The sequence below is a fragment of the Antedon bifida genome, chromosome 2, assembly GCF_963402885.1.
Source record: "Antedon bifida chromosome 2, ecAntBifi1.1, whole genome shotgun sequence".
NCBI lineage: Eukaryota > Metazoa > Echinodermata > Crinoidea > Comatulida > Antedonidae > Antedon > Antedon bifida.
The window spans coordinates 8,012,046-8,033,016 of NC_136227.1; the positions used below are offsets into that span (position 1 = coordinate 8,012,046).

Consider the following 20,971-nt stretch of genomic DNA (forward strand, 5'->3'; position numbering starts at 1 on the left):
ATTTGGACACATCATACTTTTTTTGTCAAACTACAGTAGTTTGATAGTGCAGACAGAGCTTTAGAGATCATCATGTATAAATGATTCTACTTTACTGTTGTTACTGGAGTACTCGACCTACATCTTTTTAATTAAATATCAGAAACCATATTAAAAGCAAATATTAGTATCAAGTGTTAATTGAAGTTTGAAGTAAAAATAGTGGAAATTAAGCATGAAAACAAACATTAATAAAAACATAAAATGAATACTGGAGATATATTTAACATTTGAAAAGTTGCAGGATTAAAATTATAAACAAATTGTGTAACAATATACATTGAAAAATGTAAAGTGTGCAATTGGATATGTTTGTATTGCAAACCAAATTTCAATACAAATGTGTAGCATTGGAAGAAACAAACTTTTGTTTAGTTTTTAAAAAATGTGGTGTTAAAAAATTGCAGCCATATAAGGACGTGTAAATTTAACTAATAATTTCTGGATTAACACACCTTTTTTAACATCTGTAACCTCTTGCATAAATATGGATCAAAGAATATCTGGCATTCTCCGAAGTCATTCAAATGTGATCTGTGAGTAGAATATCATCCACAGATTCATCATACATATTACAGGCCACTGACCTTTGAGGAGGTGTGCTAGATAAAAAAATGAAATATTGATGTATTAGAATATTACCTTTTTACAAGATGAATAATTTACTGTGAGATCATCATCTAGTGTAGCTTTGTCTCAAGCCTAGCTAGCAGAATTATGAGGGCAACCAGAGATTTGGTTGCCCTCTCAATTTCTTTAAGTGGTAATTAATAATTAATTGGTAGCTGAAATGATCAAATATCTGATCTGGTGTACTATTGTGTTCCACAAATAATGCAAAACATTGTCAATTGGTTGCCCAATAGGGCCGTGTTACAACCGTTAATGTAGAAAACGCCAGCTAATGTCGAAACAACCGTTAATGTAGAACAACCCACCGCTTATGTAGTAAAACCCACCGCTTATGTAGAAACACCAACAGCTTATGTAGTAAATAAAAATCAACACCAGCTAATGTAGAAACAGTCAACAGCTTATGTAGTAACGAAAATTGCCTCCCAGCTTATGTAGTTACTATCGCCAGATAATGTAGAAAATGTTATATATTTTACAAAAATTTCTCATTTATGTGCAAATGCATCGATCTTTACTTAGCTATCAGTCTTTCCACCTCTCGTAAGCAACCAACTTTCTAAAACGATCACACATCGTAAGCAACCATCTCTGTTAAGGGACCGCTTCTCATAATCGACCACCTCTCGTAAGGGATCACCTCCTCTCATAAGGGACCACTTCTCATAATCGACCACCTCTCGTAAGCGACCACCTCTCTTAAGGACCACACCTCTCGTAAATGACCACCTCTTTTAAGGGACCACGACCTCTTTCTCTCTATTAAAGGACCGCTTCTCATAATCGTCAGTGACGACTCTTTTAAAGGACCACCTCTCTTAACGACCCCACCTCTCGTAATTGACGACCTCTTTTAAAGGACCACCATCTCTATTAAGGGACTGCTTCTCATAATCGACCAACTTCCATCACAATGACCTCTCGAAAGTGACCACCTCTATTGCGACGACCACTGTCTCTGTTAAGGGACCGCTTCTTATCATTGACCACTTCCGAGAGGTGGTCGATTATGATAAATGGTCCCTTAAAAGAGACGGTGGTCGTTCAATAGAGGTGGTCACTTACCAGAGGTCGTTGTAACGGGAGATAGTCGATTATGAGAAGCGGTCCTTTAATAGAGAGAAAGAGGTCGTGGTCTCTTAAAAGAGGTAGTCATTTACGAGAGGTGTGGTCGTTAAGTGAGGTGGTCGCTTACGAGAGGTGGTCGATTATGAAAAGCGGTTCCTTATGAGAGGAGGTGATTACTTACGAGAGGTGGTCTATTATAAGCAGTGGTCCCTTAATAATGGAAACGGTGGACGTTCAATAGAGGTGGTCACTTACCAGAGGTCGTTGTGACGGGAGATAGTCGATTATGAGAAGCGGTCCTTTAATAGAGAGAAAGAGGTCGTGGTCCCTTAAAAGAGGATGTCATTTACGAGAGGTGTGGTCGTTAAGAGAGGTGGTCGCTTACGAGAGGTGGAAAGACTGATAGCTAAGTAAAGATCGATGCTTGCACATGAATTATAGACATTTTTGTAAAATATATAACATTTTCTACATTAGCTGGCGATAGTAACTACATAAGCTGGGAGGCAATTTTCGTTACTACATAAGCTGTTGACTGTTTCTACATTAGCTGGTGTTGATTTTTATTTACTACATAAGCTGTTGGTGTTTCTACATAAGCTGGCGGTTTTACTACATAAGCGGTGGATTGTTCTACATTAACGGTTGTTTCGACATTAGCTGGCGTTTTCTACATTAGCGGTTGTAACAGGCCGTCCAATTAAATTGTTTGGTTGTCCCTGACCGAGGGCAACTGGGGTGAGTTGGAGGTCTAGTGGAAGGGCATCCCAAAATTAGTTTTTCTCCCTTTTTATTATACAACATTCACCTTAAGTTTGTACACTGTTCTCCAATAATTTTTTTAAATTGATCCCAATTTTGTACACATACAGTACTATTGATTTTCAATTGTGTACAGTACATCTTTTTTAACATACCACTTTTTTTTTTGGAACTTATTTTTGTAAATGTAGGCCTAGACGAATCTTGTTAAATTCTTGTTACTGTTGCCAATATTTCAGTTAAATTACTGCCTCTTCAAGTATCCGGATCAGCATTTTACCATACCAATAGAACCATCAAATACTCAAATAGGTCTGGATAAATGATTTACCCTCTGTTAAATAATGTTGAGTATGTTGTTTTCGGACTAGGAGACGTCATCAGTTAGACTATTAGGAAATTAAAGCAGTTCCTTAGTAGGCTACAGTCAGGTGAACCCTGGCTGGTAAGCTGTTCCACATCTGTATTGAATTCACTTGTACAGTATATTTGAATTATTTTTCTGTAGTTTTGGAAGATGAAAGACAAATATTGCAATGCAATATCAAGCCCGCAAGCCTGGGTTCTTTTGTCCACAAAAAGGTGCAAGTGTTAAAGCAACTGGAGAAAAATTAAATTTAGGCCTAGCTTAGTAGATGAAAATATTTTGCCTGCTGGCTAGGTGAAATTGGCCATAACATTGTCATAAGTTAGGCTTATTTACTAACACTTTTACTACTGGTTTCTTGTTTAAAAAGGTCACTTTAGGGAAAGGTACGAACCTCCCTGGCTTCAAAGTACAGCAGAACTCCTATTAAGTGAATACCTTCTTGGCCCAACAAAGTATTACCTGATTAGAAGTGTCCCCTGAATAGAAGTATCCCCGAGAATAGAGGTCAGTCACAGTGTTATAAACATAGACTTGTTCATTTCACTGGAAGTGTCCCTTGTTGTATGGATCCTCTGAATAGGGATACCAAAGGAGGGGTCCTCACTGATGTACAGTAGTCAGAAATAGAGTGGTGTGATTTTCACAATAAAATGGAACAATCTCTGTTCAAGCCACTGGGTTATCAAAGGCCTCTGTGAAAAGTGATCAGGTTGAAACCTTACCAACCGCACAGGTTCTATTGTATTGTTAGTAATAAGTTGTGTTTTATTCATTGATATTTTTGCTTTTAAAATAAACAATTAATTCAATAAAACACACTTTTCATTGTATTAATTAATTCTAAAAATACAAGTAATTAATCCTTAATTATGTTTTCCGGATTAATCATGTCAACAGAAGATCTAATTAGCAAAACTGTTTGATGAATCAGAGAAAGCAAGAATAATTTAGAAGGAAATTATATTCTTTTTAAACAAGATGATAGATGGCATAGTTTTACTACAATTTTTTTATAGCCAAGATGTGCTTTTTCAAAATCTTTCCTCTTCTCACACATCTTCTAAGCTAATCCCCACAATCTCTTTAATCCCCTTAATACAGATGTAATAGATTCTGTGTTGGTTGATCTTAATCTCTAAAAACATGCAAAGACAAATAACGAAATTTATTCAAATTGTATGTATCCAAACTAGATGATTCAGATTGTTGAGAATTTTTTCTATGGGTCTGTTTCTACTGCATAGAACCTCATACATTTATTAAGTATCAAAAAAATATATAATTTATCGACTGCATTTCTGCAGAATTTGTGCTCCAAATTAACCGAAACAGTGGGTGGTCGTGAAAAACGTTAATAATAATACCCAAAATGCATAGTTCTCAGATGGTCAAACGTCATTTCCAGGCTGCCATTTAAATGGTTATTGAAATTTGTCTGCTTCTGCTTCTAAAAACTATTTAAATGGTCGAAATGCAGTCGATACAAAAATTATAATTGAAAATCTTTGAAAGAAAATGTTTATTCGCCGCAATGCAGCGACAATGTTTTTACACAATCTGAGAATCTGTCCAATCATTATTCAATCTTTGATCTCTTCCACATAAAATTGGTTTCATCCCTACTGTAGTTTGAGGAAATGAAAATTGTCATATGTTTCAAATGTTTTCAAAATTGTTTTTAACTTCATTCTTCTAGGTTACAGAGTTAGCACCATTAAGGTCTTTAGCAGAATGTCTAAAAGAGCCAGCACTCCGTGGAAGTTTCCCCATAACAACTCTGTGTGATTTCGGCATCCAGATTGCATCCGCTATGGAATACTTGCACAGTAAAAATGTTATCCATCGGGATTTGGCTACACGGAACATCCTGGTATTTTCAAAGGATAAGGTAATTTTATAGTTCTGTTCTGATTGTTTTCTACAATTTAAAAAATAATGTAATTTGAATTAATTGAAGACCACTTTTTAAATTTGAATTGTCATATCGGTGACCATATTGGTTTTCAGAATTTAGATTATAAACTGAATGTCTTGAAAAACTTCTATGGAAGGCAACCAATGTCACAAATCTATATAATTCACATACATAAAAAAAAACATTATATCATTCACATAAATAACAAACATTTGCAGTAAAATGAAATGTACTGTTCATTTGTAAGTTTTTCAGACTTTTGTCAGCAATTGCCTTCCATAGCTTGGGTGCACATACTACCACTGCTAATCTGAACTTGTGGTTGGAATGCAGGTGTGGTAATGATAAATCAAGTGTCAAGTTCCATTACCCATAAATGCCAAAGTTTTCCCCCTGAAACATTTCTTTGGTATCCATTGTTTTTAGGACCATATTGACCTTGACAGACAAAAAAAACATTTATAAGATTTTTAAAATATTCGGAAGATAAAATGTTGAAAGCAAAGCAAATTTCAGATTGTGATTAGAATACCAGCACAGGATGAACATTCTACAGTATGCAAATTTATGCTGCTTTCTTGAAAAGATATAAATTGTTACCTGGTGGTTTTTGTGAACAACTGACTAGATTTAAAGATTTTCTGGTTGTCAGAGTGTTCATCACAATCGTCTTCTTAGTGCTTTAAAACAACAATTTGATTGGCCAGCTTATTTATGTTTTTTACTTTTTGAAAATGAAATTATTGTATTTCAACATAAAGGAAACTCGCTTAAGTACAGTGAGTGTGTCTTTCTATGTACTGTAGGCTTGTAATCACACATACTGTACATCGATTTAGACACATGATGGAATGTTGCCAATTTGAATTAGGAAGTCAGACTAAGCCTAACTTAATGTTAAAAAAAAATCACAATGCTCAGTGTTCTTTAGCACCGTTCAGTTATTGAAGCTTGGATTAATATTAATGTCCTGAAAGGTATACTGAAAATACTGTTGCAATTTTATAACTATATTTTATTTACTCTTAATGCTTGGTTCCTAATGTAAAGATGTAAGCGCAACTCAAGTGATTTGACCAATCACAAGCGATGGATTATTCAAACTGTCGCCAGTCATTGGTTAACTCTATTGCATTGAGTCTATGTTGCTTCCTAAAATACTGTTGCAATTTTACAACAGAACTATATTTTTTTAATTTCCTCGTAATACTTGGTTCCTATTAGGTCCTGTAAGGATGTAAGCGCAACCCAAGTGATTTGACCAATCACAAGAAATGGATTATTCAAACTGTCGCTGTCATTGGTCAACTCACTTGCATTTGGTCTACATCCTTGTGTTAGATCCTATAGTGGGAACAAAGCTTTATACCTGTGTATTTTACTAGCAAGCTTTTTTCATAATAATATCAAACACATTAATTGTAGTGACTGTGCCTCATACCTTCTACATTAAACCATTGAGATATTAAACAAACCAAATGTACACAGATAACCTGTGTGCATACAGTACTTTAAAGATCCCAGTTCATTATTCGAGAATAGTTAGTGGGGGGTTCCCTGGTGAACTGGTTCACAAAATAGGGAATTACCACCTATCTTTTAGGACAGTTTACTATTGGTAATCCTTGGCCACATTGCCTAAAGACATAAAATAAAATAAATAAATAACAAAACCCCCTTCCTTATTATATTTCATTTCTATGGCGCTTTTAACAAAGTGCCTTACACCACTAAAACAATACATAAAAAAAATGTAAGCATCTACAATGTATGTTTTATAACTAGGAGTTAAAAAATCCTTGGTTTATAATTAAAATTCTTGGCAATTTAGCAATCTGATTCAAGTTTGCTAACAAGTGCTTATCATGCAACAATCATACATAATTAGCCAATTTCCTGTTGTATTTTAAATTTCTTATTTCTTTTGTTAGATTTTCTTGATAACCTTACATTAGCCTACAAATGCAGTGCGAGATTTTTTCTGATAACCTTACATTAGCCTAGTACAACTGTAGTTAAAGATTATCTTAATATCAATGTTTACATCTGCCAGCTTACCATTAAAAGATTAACATGACTCACTGGTCATAAACTTTTATAACTCAGAATATTTTTTATGTTTTAATTTCAGTACTTATTTAATACTACATATTCAAATGATATTCAAATTTTGTCAGTGTTGTGTTTGTATACTGATAAAATGGTGATAAATTTGGAAATTCACTGTATTTTGTATATTAAAAATGTCTCACTTGCAGGATGGGTATGGTATCATAGTTTTTTACCACGTCTTTAGCCATATGTGGTTTGTTACTATTTGAAGAAATTATGGTAAATTCATAAAAGGTTTTTCAATTAAAATTACATATTTACCACATTTACTGTAGTAGATCTTCAATAAAGAAAACCAATGTTTTAAAGCTACAGTATTTCCTGTATGTCACCCCTATTCCGAGTACACCTTCATTAAATGGACACTTTCTATTGAAACAAATGAGGCAATATGTTTTAAAACACTTTGACCAACCTCTATTCAGGGGACAACCATATTACAGGGACACTTGTGTCCCGAAAGTGTTTTATAATAGAGGTTCTACTGTAATCATTCAAGAACTCGAAGAATACACTGAATAAATATTAAAGTATTTACCAATCAAACAAAATGCACTAATATTTGTATCATCATTAGGTTTAATTTCACTTATAAAGTTGAACTACATTCACTTTCATGATGAGTAATAATAGTGATTTGAATTAATTTGTGTTTTCTTTTTCAGGTCAAGATTAGTGATTTTGGTTTGTCACGCGCATTAGGGGTCGGCAAGAACTACTACCAAACTAACTACAATGTCAACTTGAAGTTACCGTTAGCATGGTAAGACTGAAAATTTTAACCACATTACCTAAAAAAAAACAAATTAAAAGATGACAATACATAGACATACTATGCATGGATGTAATTGTGCTGAGCAAATGTGTGTGGAAATTAACGGCCATCCTCTAAAGCTCTGTCTACACTATCAAACTATAGATTGACAAAAAAAAGTGTGATGTGCCCAAATATGGTAGTGATGTGCCCAAATATGGTAGTGATATGCTCAAATATGGTAGTGATATGACATCATCGTGTCCATATATGGGCACATCACATGTTTTTGTCACATAAAGTTTGATAGTGTAGACAGAGCTTAAGTCTTTCACTTTGCCTAATTTCAACAGAGCACCCATCCCAAGAAACTTCTGAAAGTTTTTTTTTACCACCTGCCCACTACATTAGCTGCATCTGTGACTGTAGAATCATTTAATAGTATTAACAGTGTTGGATTTGGTCTATTGTTTTTCTTTAGGCTCTCACCAGAAGCCATCAATGTTCTTAAGTTCACACCAGCCAGTGATGTCTGGGCCTTTGGTGTCACCTTGTGGGAAATGCTCTCATACGGATTCCAGCCATGGGCAGCATTCAATGGTCACCAGGTTAGTTAATATGTACCTGTAATGTGTTGTTCATAATTATTTATAGCAAAAAAATAAATATTTATTCAATCAATAGTATTTTAGATTTTTATGATATTCCAGTAAGACAAACCCCAATTAAAGTATATTTGTGCTTAAGTATATTTGTGCTTAAGTATATTTACGCTTTAAGTTAATTTTAGCACAACTTTTATTGCATAGTTATATTTCTAAGAGTTATGGTTTGTTTGGTATTCCAATTACAGAAACCATACAGTAGTAAGAATGATGTAATGCTTAAGTATATTTGTGCTTAAGTATATTTGTGTTTTAGTATTATTATTATACTATTTGTGTTTTACTGTAGTTGTATGTATAAAGTATATTTGTGCTTAAGTAGATTTGTGGTTAAGTATATTTGTATTTTTTATTATAAAATTTGTGTTTTAGTTTGTTTAGTAAGTATATTTGTTCTTTAGGCTTAGTACATTTTTGCACAGCTTGTTTCAATCGGCAATTACTTTAAGCTTTATGCTTCTATGATCTAAGTACCGTTTCCACAGTTCACCTTTTCTGTGTCAATATATTCCCTAAACATTATTGTTACAACTGTAAAAAGAGCAAAGAAAAATAACACTTGGAAAGTAATGAGTACAATAAATTTTCCTTCGCACTAAATATTTGATTCTGATATCGAGGTACCCAGAATGGTGAATAATATGGAAGAGAAAGCTGTATGTCTTAATATCTCAATTATTAATCAAAATGATGTAGGTTGGTTACACCTACACCTACCTTTTATTTAAAGTCTAAAGCTGAATCACCCAGGATTAATTTAACCTGGCACCCACTCAAACCTACTTTGGCTACCTGAATGCACTGTTTTATATTGGTGCCCACACACCATTAGCCTTCTATAACCACAAGCCCTACAACATTGATAGAGATTTTTAGAAAAAATCCTTCTAACATTACCCTTTTTTCATAGATATTAGAAGCTATTGATAAACCAAACTTCCAGCGCCTTGAGATTCCGGAATGTTGTTCCTCGGAGCTGTATGACTTCATGATGAAATGCTGGGATCACGAGCCTCATAAACGTCCAACGTTTGCTCAAGTTTGCGAGGATCTCGTCAAATCTCGCCCGATGCAGTTTCAAGCAATATCAGCTTTCACGGCAGAGAAACCTGAACAGCTGTCGTACAACGCTGGGGATGTTATATCAGTGTTAAAGAAACAGTACGTAAAATTGATATTAATGGTCTTGCAAATGTGCATGTGGATAGATGCAAGAGCTGTCACTTACTGCAGAACTTTGGGTAGATGCAGAAGCTTTCACTACACAACTTCCACAACATATTTAATAATAATACTAATTTGTTAGGGGATTTTCAATTTTTAATTGTGCATGTTTGAAGTGCTGTTGTGGCTCTGTAGATTCCAATGATATGTAACATTCAGAAGTAAATGCACAAGCTATCGCTACACAACTTGGCCAACTAATTTATTATTTTTTGAATTGTAGAATCACAAATTTGTTGGTAGGCATGGACCATTGTCTTATTGATTAGTAGATTTCCTATAACCATACAATGTAGCTTATAACAAATCAAAACACCAAGAAAGGTGGTACTGATCTCAATTTCTAAAAAAAAATATTACAGTACAGTACATATTGCCATCATCTTTGAACTCATGTGAACTAAAATATTGTTCTTTTTTTCAGGTCGCATGTTATAGGTTATTGGAAAGGTGTTCTGAATCGTAATGGAAAGATCGGTCTCTTCCATCCAGTAAACATGACCACCGTTGAAGTACAGACGCATGACACACCTAAGGTTAAAGTTCAACGACGTCACACCGGGAAAGGGACGCAAAAGAAAAGGAGAAGGTAATATTATGCAAATAATGAATGTTTATGAGTTGGATGAAATACTTTTTCCATTCGACGAATATAGAACCTTCATTATATGTTTTATAACACACCTACTTTTATTCAATTTACGAATGGTGGGCCTGGAAGCTAGGCCTTTAAAAAAAAGGCATTGTTCCAACTTTAGATGCGTAGTAGAACAGTTATAGATGGCACGTCAGTTAGCAACATCCCATGGAAAAAATTCTCAAAATGTGTACAGAAAGCTGAACGTGCATTAGAGCGCATTAATTATCACCATTAGATATCACTTTTTCATTAGGTAGGGCTAATTCCAAGTGACACATGATTCGTAATTAACCAATCAAATTTCAAGAATATAACAAATACTCTAATATAACAAATATTTCTAAACACCTTTGGCTTTGTAACTTTACAATATAAAATAAACATTGGAATTTACAATACCTTGGTAATTTCTTCATTACATTTTTAAAATCCCACACGCCCATAATGTGAAAGACTTTTTACCCGAAATCCAAATCTCTACATCAACCATTAAATATATTCACCCACAGATTGTAGATAATAAATATTTTGTAACATTCCTATTATAAACAATTGGTGGCCATTGTTTATTAGGTGTTGAGGTAATTGACAAGGATTGTTTACAATATACAAATCATGTCAGAAGTAAAAAAAAAAAATCTTAAGGAAAATGTGTAGATTTTCAGGGATGATCTAAACAATTCAAATATTGTGTGGAAATTATGTTAAAGGTGTGTTGTTGAAAAACAAGATGGGTAGGTGGAAGTGATAGTGATGGAGTTGTAGTAAGCTTATGGTAATAATGTTAAGCTATACCATTATATTACTGGCCGAAACAAAGACAGTAACAGTGTTAATTCTAGAATAGATAATGATAAATGACATAATATGAGGAATGTAAAATAATTGAATAGGCTCCAACTCTGAATTGTACTTTACCGGTTGCATCTGGGACCTTTCATAGCATGTTTAATTAGATAGTAATTCTTTTTACCACTTTCTGCAAGGTACAGTAGTAGTAGTCGTAATTAGGTATAGTAGTGGACTATACACACAGAATAAAGATGCCGGTCATCTTTAATAAGCATGAATTCAAAACACAGGCTCTCCAAAGAGGTATTACTACTTTTAAGAAAGCATGAAGAACTTTGAATCATTTTAAACTATGTTTCCATGATTACTACAGGTGAATCATATTCTCCTCTGTCTAAAGCAATTTCATCACAACCTAAAGCATTTGCTCTAAAATTGCTTTGGATTTATTTCCTTTCATGTTTTCATTGCTCTTTCTATATTAATTATATTGTTGGTTTTTCACTTTTTCAGTCGGAGTTTAAGAGTGGAAGATATTAGCCTACCACAAAATGACTTTGAACATCGTGTCCATATTGGAGTGGGAGAAGGGGATGTGTTTGGAGACATGGCCTTCTTGGATGCAAGATAGTAAGAATTTGGTTTAAACATTATAAAGTCTTTGATTTTTGTCTTTTCTTATGAAATTTAAATCAAATATATTGTACAATCATCCAATGTTATTTAAAATTGAAACTTCTGTAGATAAAATACTGTATTATTTGACTTTATTAAATTTGTAATCAGTTTGTATGAACTAATTGTAATTGTATTTGTAATCCCACAGCCATCTTCTACCAATTCAGAACAGCCAATTAGATACTTCAAGTATCAAGTCTTGTCCAGCGTTTGGATCGGGTTCGCCCGTTCCGGCGCTGCGACGCCCTGACGTCATCGACATCTCGCACCCCAGCGAGCGGTCATCAGCCACAAGTTCAGTTGATAACATGAAACTCCATTCACCGCAATCGTCCGACCATCCCGATGTCAGTATGCGTACAGACTTCTCGGACACAAGTGGACAGAGTTTGACGGGTATCTCGTATACAAGCTCCGGCCAATCGGATCATTCTCATGGTGATAGCGGTGTCAGTGCAGACGTTGATATCCGTGTGTCCCCCCCAGCGTCACCCAGCAATGGTTATGATTCAACTATTGATGATAGTCTATTGTCAGGAGATGGTGGTTTATCGGTAAGCTTTTTATACAGATTCAGGGCTCATACAGTAATACCTTTTGTTATTCAGTTTCAGGGTGCCCTTACACAATATATCGATATGCTTCACCTAATATCAATCATAATGCTAAATTGCATAAAATAGTGTTTTATATATATGTTTAATTTAATTATTAATATTTATGTTACAGCAGAACAGGAAACCTCTATTCAGGGGACACTCCTATTAAAGGAACAAGATGTTTTAACACTGTGGCTAGCCCCTATTCAATGAATAACCTTATTTTGTCCCAAGGTGTCCCCTTAATAGAGGTTCTACTATAATAGTACATTATTATTATTTAATACTGCAATATATTTTTTTAACTTATACTATGCTTTTTAAAAGGAATAACAATTTATATTAATTATTATTGCATGAAAGATTAAAGATGTATTGTCCCTTTGTCAAATTCCAAAAAAATTAAAAATAAAAGATTTCGAAAAAAAGTGGGTCATTTTGAAGTATCATAATAGTTATTAACTTTCACCAAAAATTAGTCGAAAAAAAAAATCATTTAACTGAAATACAGACATTTTTTGGTTCAAAAAATAACTTCCAGTCAGAGTTTTCGATCAAAACATATCTCATAATGCAACGCGCTTATTTGAATACTTTGTATGCATAATCATAAAACTTCCTCGCGATCTGTGTGAAAACACCTTCTCAACCGTGACGAGTTGTAAACAATCCTAATTAGCATCATGCATAATGTATAATCATGGTTTGAAATCTTTGTTTACTTTCGCTCGCGACGATTTTCCAGACGAAATGTAATCAAATTAATTTAGCTGTTAATTACGTAAAATTGTTGTTTTTGGCTCGAATTTTCGACTTAAAGTGAATAACTTTAATATTACTTTGATATGGCCAATTTAAATTTAGAATATTCTGACCTTCATTTTTTTGTGTTTCAAGGGACAATACATCTTTAACTTTCAATATAGTGTATTTTCCACCTTAGAACAAAGTGCCATTTTTTTATGTCATATTATTAAAAAAAACTAATGTTTTATATAATTCTGCACTGATTCACAATCAAATGCATAACAATTATTAATTTTTATTATTTAAATCAATGGAATATTAATACAAATATTATAATATCTTTTTTTGCTTTATATAAATTACTTGTCATGGGATGCTCTAACAGTTTGGAATGGTAAGTGCTTTTTTAACACCTGCTATATACTATACTAATTTGCATGATCATTTGCATACACACATGCAGAATGATTTTTTACTTGTAATTGTGTTGGCAGCTAAGATTAAGAAACAGTATTGAAACATAGAACTGTCCTTTTGCTGTTTCCTTTTACATTGTGATATTTTAATAATTTATAATTAAAGTTTAGAATGAAGTTCTTTCATCTTAATTTTCATTTTTTTCATTTACATATTATGCACATTTTTTATCCTAGGAAATGTATTTTGACATGGCATTTTTGTATTATGAATGTCAAAGTGTTATATACTTCTCTGGAGCTTATAGAATAGGATTGGCTTATACTGCATGGTTGCCTTATACCTCAGAGTGCGCTTGTACACTAGTGTATAGTGGGCTTATACACCAGGGTGGGCATAATTCTCACTGTGGGTTATATACATCTGCATGGACCCAAATCATTTTATGCTATTTATCTTTTTTCGTTACAGGATTTTGATTTTGGTTCCTCTCTCCTTGATGATATGATGAGCGCTTGGGAAGAGACGAGCCGATCAACCATCATTGAAGAAGATGAAGAAGAAAATGAGGACAAAATAAATGGTACCACCGAAAGTTTTAAATCTACTTCTCTAGAAACAGAGTTAAAATCATCGTTAACTTTTGAAAATAAAAACTCAGAACAAGAGTTGAATGGTAACAATTCCAATTCACGTAGTAGGAGTAACGATGATATGGATGAACGAACACCGAATGGAGATATTGATTTCAATCCTGTAGGACAATACACAAGTAGTGTAAATGGAACGTTTGATCCTGTAAATAAGAGCCCTGAACATGATTTATCCTCTTCAGGATATGAGGTCAAAGTTGAAAATGATAAATCCCACCAAAATACCTCCACAGTGTTGAACTCCAGTGAAACAGATTTAGAAATTTCAATGGTTACAAAACCACCAACACCTTCATTTAAACGCTTATTACCTGATACGAGTTTAACGGTTAGCGAGAACACCGATGAAATAAAAGCAAGTAGTAAAACGAGAACTAAATTTGACGTGGATGGTGACGATGACAAAGACGGTATTTCCTTGTCTTCCCGACCATTTAAATTAACAGAAAATGATTCCAGTTACAGTAAGCCGGAACGCAGATCTTCAGAACCAGTAACGCGCATCGAAACAAGTATAAACGATGATGTCTCTAGTAAACGAAGAAATAGATTACAAGAATTACAGGAGAGATATAGAACAGAAACGTCGCCATCAACTCAAGTAGAAAAACCAAAACTCAAAATAGACGTTGACAATAAAACTGAAACCGACGAAAGTGTTGCGTTAAGTCCAAACTTGATTGAAAGTATGAATAAAGTGTTGCCGAAACGTACACGTCGTCCGTTCGGGGAAAAGAAAATTCGTCGTCGAAGCTTTGGCGAAAGTGACAGTAAATCGCCAGTTTCTTCCGAGGAACCTGTAGCGGAGCCACACCCAGTAAATTCTGCTGGGAATTCTCTTCCAGGACTGGCGGAGGATGATAACGAACAGGTAAGAATGTAACTACTGCATTCACGCTTTAGATACATTCAAAGTCAGCATATATGCGTAGAAAAAGAACACAAAAACAACATTCCATAAAAACATTAATTTTTAAATCATGTTCATACTGTAGGTTTTCCAATCATTTATTATTCAAATCACATTTTCATTCTTTCTTTTTTATTTTCTATTTTTAGACATAAGATATATCTCCACATAAATTTATTACAATAAAGTATATATAGAATAGTATCTGTAAGAAAATTTTTTTTAAAAATTAATTATTTTTTAATTGTGTTTTTAAATATTTTTCACCAACCAACCCTTATATTACAAAATAATAAAGAAAATTTAAAAATAGGTATTTTTTGATAACTTATTTAATTTCTGCATGGTTTTTTGCTGTGTGATAATCAAATTAATCTAATAAAATGATTTCAAAATATGCTTTGATTTTGTAACAAATGCAAATAATGTTTACTCAAGATACAAACAAAAAATGCAAATGGAATTTGCAAATTTGAAACTGCAGTTGCTTAAATGTAATATTAAACATAATATTAAACAATAGTGAACATATTTGTTATGAGTTTGCACTCTTTTATTTTAGATGTTTAACATAAACAGTTTCATTTAACTGGCCTAGATCAAATTACAAATGTTACTTTAAAATTATTTTAATATATTAAAAAAACTTGTTTTTAATTTCAGAAAATTGTTGACTAATAGGGTACTATTGTCTCATAGTGACTAGGTTACCATTATTAATAGTAATTAGTTTATGTGGTCTGTAGAAAATATTATAGTTATAGCATCTAATATTTATTTTAGGTACTATTTATTATATTTTGGGGTAGATGTTTGAAACACGCGTATAAAAGGTTATTCTCCGTTTTGAGGGTACACTAACATTTAAGTTTGAATAGTAATTTTGACTTTATGGTCTGGTCTGCAAAAACCGAGACTAGACTACTTGATTTGATTGAGACAATTATTAGAATCAAATAATATATTTTAATGATATTTAATGTAATGGAAGAGTATAATATCGCTCTTCTCTGGTATGAAGAAAAAAAAACACAGCCATGACATACTAATTCATGCTATTTTGTCTTCCTTTCCTTCGTTCCTCCCCTGTCTGTTTGTTTGTGTGCGTGATGTGTGTGCGTGAACGTGTAAATTGCATGCATATTTGTGCACTTGCTTGCCTCTGCACGCAAACCCTATGCATACTTTCTCTCATATTTAAATATTCTTTTAAATTAATAATTTTCATACATATTAAATATCTAAACAAATTTATCATTAAAAACAAATTATTTTACTTTCTAAATACATAATAAACTTCATTTTAACCTATAATGTGTTATATACTAATTTGCATATTCATATTAATTTGCATAATGATCCACCTGCTGGATAATCATTGCTTATCGTTTACTTAACTTTTACCTATTTAGTCGGATATTATTAACTTTTAATATATCCAAATAGAAACTAAATGCTTTACGCATATAACAAAAAAAAAATCAATTTTATTTATATATGTAAAACCTCATTTTACTTTTTATTCATATTTATATAAATATTTAAGAGTCATCTTTGCTGCAAACATTCTTTTACATTTTTATGTTAAACTGTTCTTGTAATCACATGTTCTGTATTTTTTGTAATGTCAACGTTGTATTAATTTCTTCCATATATGTTTGTATGCATTTTAAAATTGTATAAAACAAATGACCTGTTTTTGTTTCATTTTTTTACTGTTTTGTTGTTGTTTCTTAATGCTTAGACTAGAAGCTTTTAAGTATTTTTTTATTTTTGTATAATTACTACCAATAATAATATAAAAATCATTATTTTAAAATTTATATATATATATAATTATATTATTCACATGTAATCCCAAGCTTCCTGTGTTGCATTCTACGGAATACTATTTTTTGTTTATATTCTAATATTTGGGCATTGGTGAAATTGTAATTTATGCATGAATGTGCATGATGTATGTATGTGTGTTGGTACTCCCTAGACTAACAGTAGATGGAACCCGCTCCCGTTACCTCCTCGTGAGCCATTATCTGTTCAGTGGCCACTTAAGAAGATTCGGCAACGAAAACAAACCACGCCATCTAGCCAGAGTTTAAACCACTTACCGCAAGAAGAAGATTACGAGAATGATATCACAGAGCCACCTGAACTTCCTGAAAGACTCGGCAAGAGAAGTCAAAGTTTATCGGCCAATTTTTATAGGGGAACAACTGTCAAACAAGAATTGAGCGTGAAAGATGTTCCAAAATCTCAAATTCGAGCACAGTCGCTTGATGTTTCTAATCAAGTCTTAGTTAAAACATCACCGGTTATGGTCCGTGCATTAATCAGTCATAAGAAGCAACGGTCGTTGGACTCTATGCTAGCCGACATTCCAACAGATGACCCTCCACCACCACCTCCTCCGAAACAAGGAGCTATGAAGAAAGAACTGATACGTGAGACCGAGTATGAAATAATGCTTCCAAAGAAAAAACGTCCCGTTAATTTATACACTGATATGAGCCCAGTAGAAGTTCAGAAAATGTTACCTCGTTCATCGCCGATTGAAGAGTCAAAATTGAAAGAAAAGGAGCAAGTTTTAATGGAAAATAAGTTGATTGAAGAGCGACACCAACAACAAAAGTTGAATAAGTTGAGTAGTCCTGAGAACTTGTCAGTGCGACAAACAAATGGTTCAGAAAGGAAAGTTGAGAGTTTACAAGATGTGTTATCAAGAACATACAAACAAGGTATTGTATTGTCGATACTACTTTTATTGGTCTCAATCATGACGACGATTTTAATCAAGATGATATTGATGAAGAGGAGGTTTGATCAAGATGATGTTGATAAAGAGGATTATATTAATAAAAAATGAAATTGATGATTTTAATCAAGATTATATTGATGAAGATGATGATTTTAATCAAGATGATATTGATGAAGATGATGATTTTGATAAAGATGATGATTTTGATAAAGATGATGTTGATTAAATGGATGATTTTGATCAAATGGTGTTGGTAAAGAGGATGATTTTAATCAAGATGATGTTGATGAAGAAGATGATTTTGATAAAGATGATGTTGATGAAGAGGATGATTTTGATAGAGATGATGTTGATGAAGAGGATGATTTTGATCAAGATGATGTTGGTAAAGAGGATGATTTTGATAAAGATGATGTTGATGAAGAGGATGATTTTGATAGAGATGATGTTGATGAAGAGGATGATTTTGATCAAGATGATGTTGATGAAGAAGATGATTTTGATAGAGATAATGTTGATGAAAAGGATTATTTTGATCAAGATGATGTTGATGAAGAAGATGATGTTGATAAAGATTATGTTGAGGAGGATGATTTTGATAAAGATGATGTTGATGATTTTAATCAAGATAATTTTGATGAAGAAGATGATGTTGATAAAGAGGGTGATTTTGATAGAGATGATGTTGATAAAGAGGGTGATTTTGATAAAGATGATGTTGATGAAGAGGGTGATTTTGATTTTATAAATTGAGTAGATGCTACTGCTACTACTACTAGGGGTAAAATGTATCAATTTCAATTTGTGTTTTTAGACTCGCATATGACGGTAAAAGATGAAGGCTATATCGACATGAAGTTCCCCTCATATGAAAATACTGAGGCAGTTATGAAGATCAAAAAACAACTATCAGTACAGGTAAGTTTGTCTGTTGGATGAAAATAAACGTCTTTTGATTTGAAAAAAAAAAAAAGGAATAGTGATTTTAAATTTAAAGTGATTTCTGTCCTAAATAACAAATTGAGTGAATCTTGACCGAATCCTCAATACAGAGTGAAAACTTCTTCAAATGATTTAAATAAATCTAATCTAAAATTGAACCTTGATCTAGGAGACACCTTTTTAACCAAAGTATCCCTTCCACTGTAATGTTATAACATATATTCCTCCCTCTTATATGACTTACCAACATTTTTTTTTATTTTGGATTTTTTTTTCAGATGTCTATAGAAAAATGTCACAAAGCCTTAAAAGCATCAGATGGAAATGTTGAAGAAGCAGTTAAAAGGTTGAAAGTCGAACACCTATCATTAACATATTTTACAGAGAGGCAAAAATGCAAAGAGATGTTGGAAGATTGTAATTGGGACTTGGAAAAAGCAGGAGATGCTCTTTTGGGGTCACCGAGTAGAAGGTAGCAGATGGTTAGTCTGCAAAAAGTTGGAAATTCTAAAAGATTGAAATTTCCAAACATTTTTTTAAAAGGTGCTTATATTCAGATGAAAGTAAGTTTATGTGATGTGCATATTGTACATTATTGTATATTTCAAACAAAAAGAAAACAGGAACATTATTTAAGATTATTATTTTAAACAAAAACACAAGTTTTTATGAAGTGACTTTTGCGAACTCCCTGGAATCTGGAAAACCCAAGGTTCCCAGATTTAAGAGTGTGACTGTAATTAATTGGTGTAAAAGAGACCTCAACACAAAGCAGACTTCTGTTCTGTATATAGGATGTTTTTGTTCATTATATTGTTATTCCCTACGCAACTACATTTGCCTGGTGATACTTCTCTGCTATACGGTGTGCACGCTTCCTTGCAGATGCAGGTCCAAACCACAGAATGCATGAACTCCTCTCCAGTTCCCAGCTGCCATCTTTTTTCACCGTCATTCTGGATCTGCCTCTGTATGGTTTAATTTTGAGATACACTATTTTAGCTAGCAAACGGACTGTGCTGGGATCTTTTATTCTGCACTTTGGTTAGATTGGCAATTAACTTAAGGTGTTGGTTTCTGGACTATAACAGTTCTTTAATCTTGGCCTCTCTTTTGTTTAATCAGAATAATTTTTAATGGTGCTAATACGTTAACAATTATTGATATGTCAATACATACTGAAGTATTAAATAGAGTAGAACACATATTAAAGTTGACACCTTTTGGACCCAAGAAAGTGTCCCCGTAATAGGGATGTCCACTGAATCGAGGTTTCCCAAATAAGGCGTTCTACTGTAGTGTAATACTATTATACTTAAAATTGTTTCTAAGCATATTGCTAAATGCTGCAACGTGTTTAAAGATAGCAAGTCCCTTCAGCATCTTGTTAATTTTAAAAGACTTATGTTGATATATTACCAATATTTTAATTTAATGTTTTAAAGATGTTTGTTCCAACATTTTACTTATTTAAGTTTCAATGTCTTATTTAGTTCAGTGGTTCAGTATAAAGCAATTATGTACCACATTTTAATTTGTTTAGAAAAAAGATCAGTGAACTAAATGACTAGTAACATTCAAATAGTAAATGTTGTTTATAATAAAGTGATCATCAATGTAAGTCATTAAGTTTACATTTTCGACGACCTCCGACCTAAGCAAATCATGTTTCAACCAATACTACGTTGAGGAATAGAATTAAGAACTAATGTCTCTGAGGTCCAAAAACTAAAAAAACATTTGCTAGGTTTGGTATATTTTTAGTCTTTTTAAATGTTAATATCTAACAGATTTTATATTGTAAATGGTACTACTTTTATTATCTTGCAGTCTTCATATTTATGTTATGTAGTGGTTTTAATTAAAGCAATACCATTGTGTACCATGACTGGCCCATGTAGATACATGCCCACTCACTAACTACCTGTTGGGGCTTTGTGTATCACAAATCTAACCCCAGTAACAAAGCCAACATGGCATGTTAGTACTTTGTATGTATTTATCACAGATTCTTGAGATTCTTCCTGTTCGTAGTTGCTGAAGCCTTGTTATAAAAAAGTAATAAAAGATATATATATTAACCTTGTAAAACTGAAATAAGCTTAAGCTGTGTCTACACTATAAAACTAGTTTGACCAACAGAAAGTGTGATGTGCCCAAATATGGTAGTGCTATGGTGTCATCGTGTCCATATATAGGCACATTTCTTTAATTACATCAAGTTTGATAGTGTAGACAGAGCTTTACCATTTTGCCAATCTTGTCTCAAAACTGTATTCATGTGTTCAATTATTTT

General features: G+C 33.0%; 1 protein-coding gene across 2 annotated transcripts in view; it reads left to right on the top strand.

Moving 5' to 3' along the window:
• The window catches only part of LOC144836155 (uncharacterized), a 55,460-nt gene extending 34,586 nt beyond the window's left edge, over positions 1-20,874 (top strand). For both annotated transcript variants that reach the window (XM_078691366.1, XM_078691365.1), the window contains exons 5-15: positions 4,569-4,760; positions 7,565-7,662; positions 8,135-8,261; positions 9,229-9,479; positions 9,967-10,131; positions 11,488-11,604; positions 11,801-12,206; positions 13,887-14,939; positions 16,963-17,713; positions 18,548-18,651; positions 18,954-20,874. In XM_078691366.1, coding sequence (XP_078547492.1) covers positions 4,569-4,760; positions 7,565-7,662; positions 8,135-8,261; positions 9,229-9,479; positions 9,967-10,131; positions 11,488-11,604; positions 11,801-12,206; positions 13,887-14,939; positions 16,963-17,713; positions 18,548-18,651; positions 18,954-19,151 — 3,462 coding nt within the window. In that variant the 3' untranslated portion in view covers positions 19,152-20,874. The remainder of the gene's footprint in view (positions 1-4,568; positions 4,761-7,564; positions 7,663-8,134; positions 8,262-9,228; positions 9,480-9,966; positions 10,132-11,487; positions 11,605-11,800; positions 12,207-13,886; positions 14,940-16,962; positions 17,714-18,547; positions 18,652-18,953) is intronic.
• Positions 20,875-20,971: the final 97 nt, after the last annotated feature.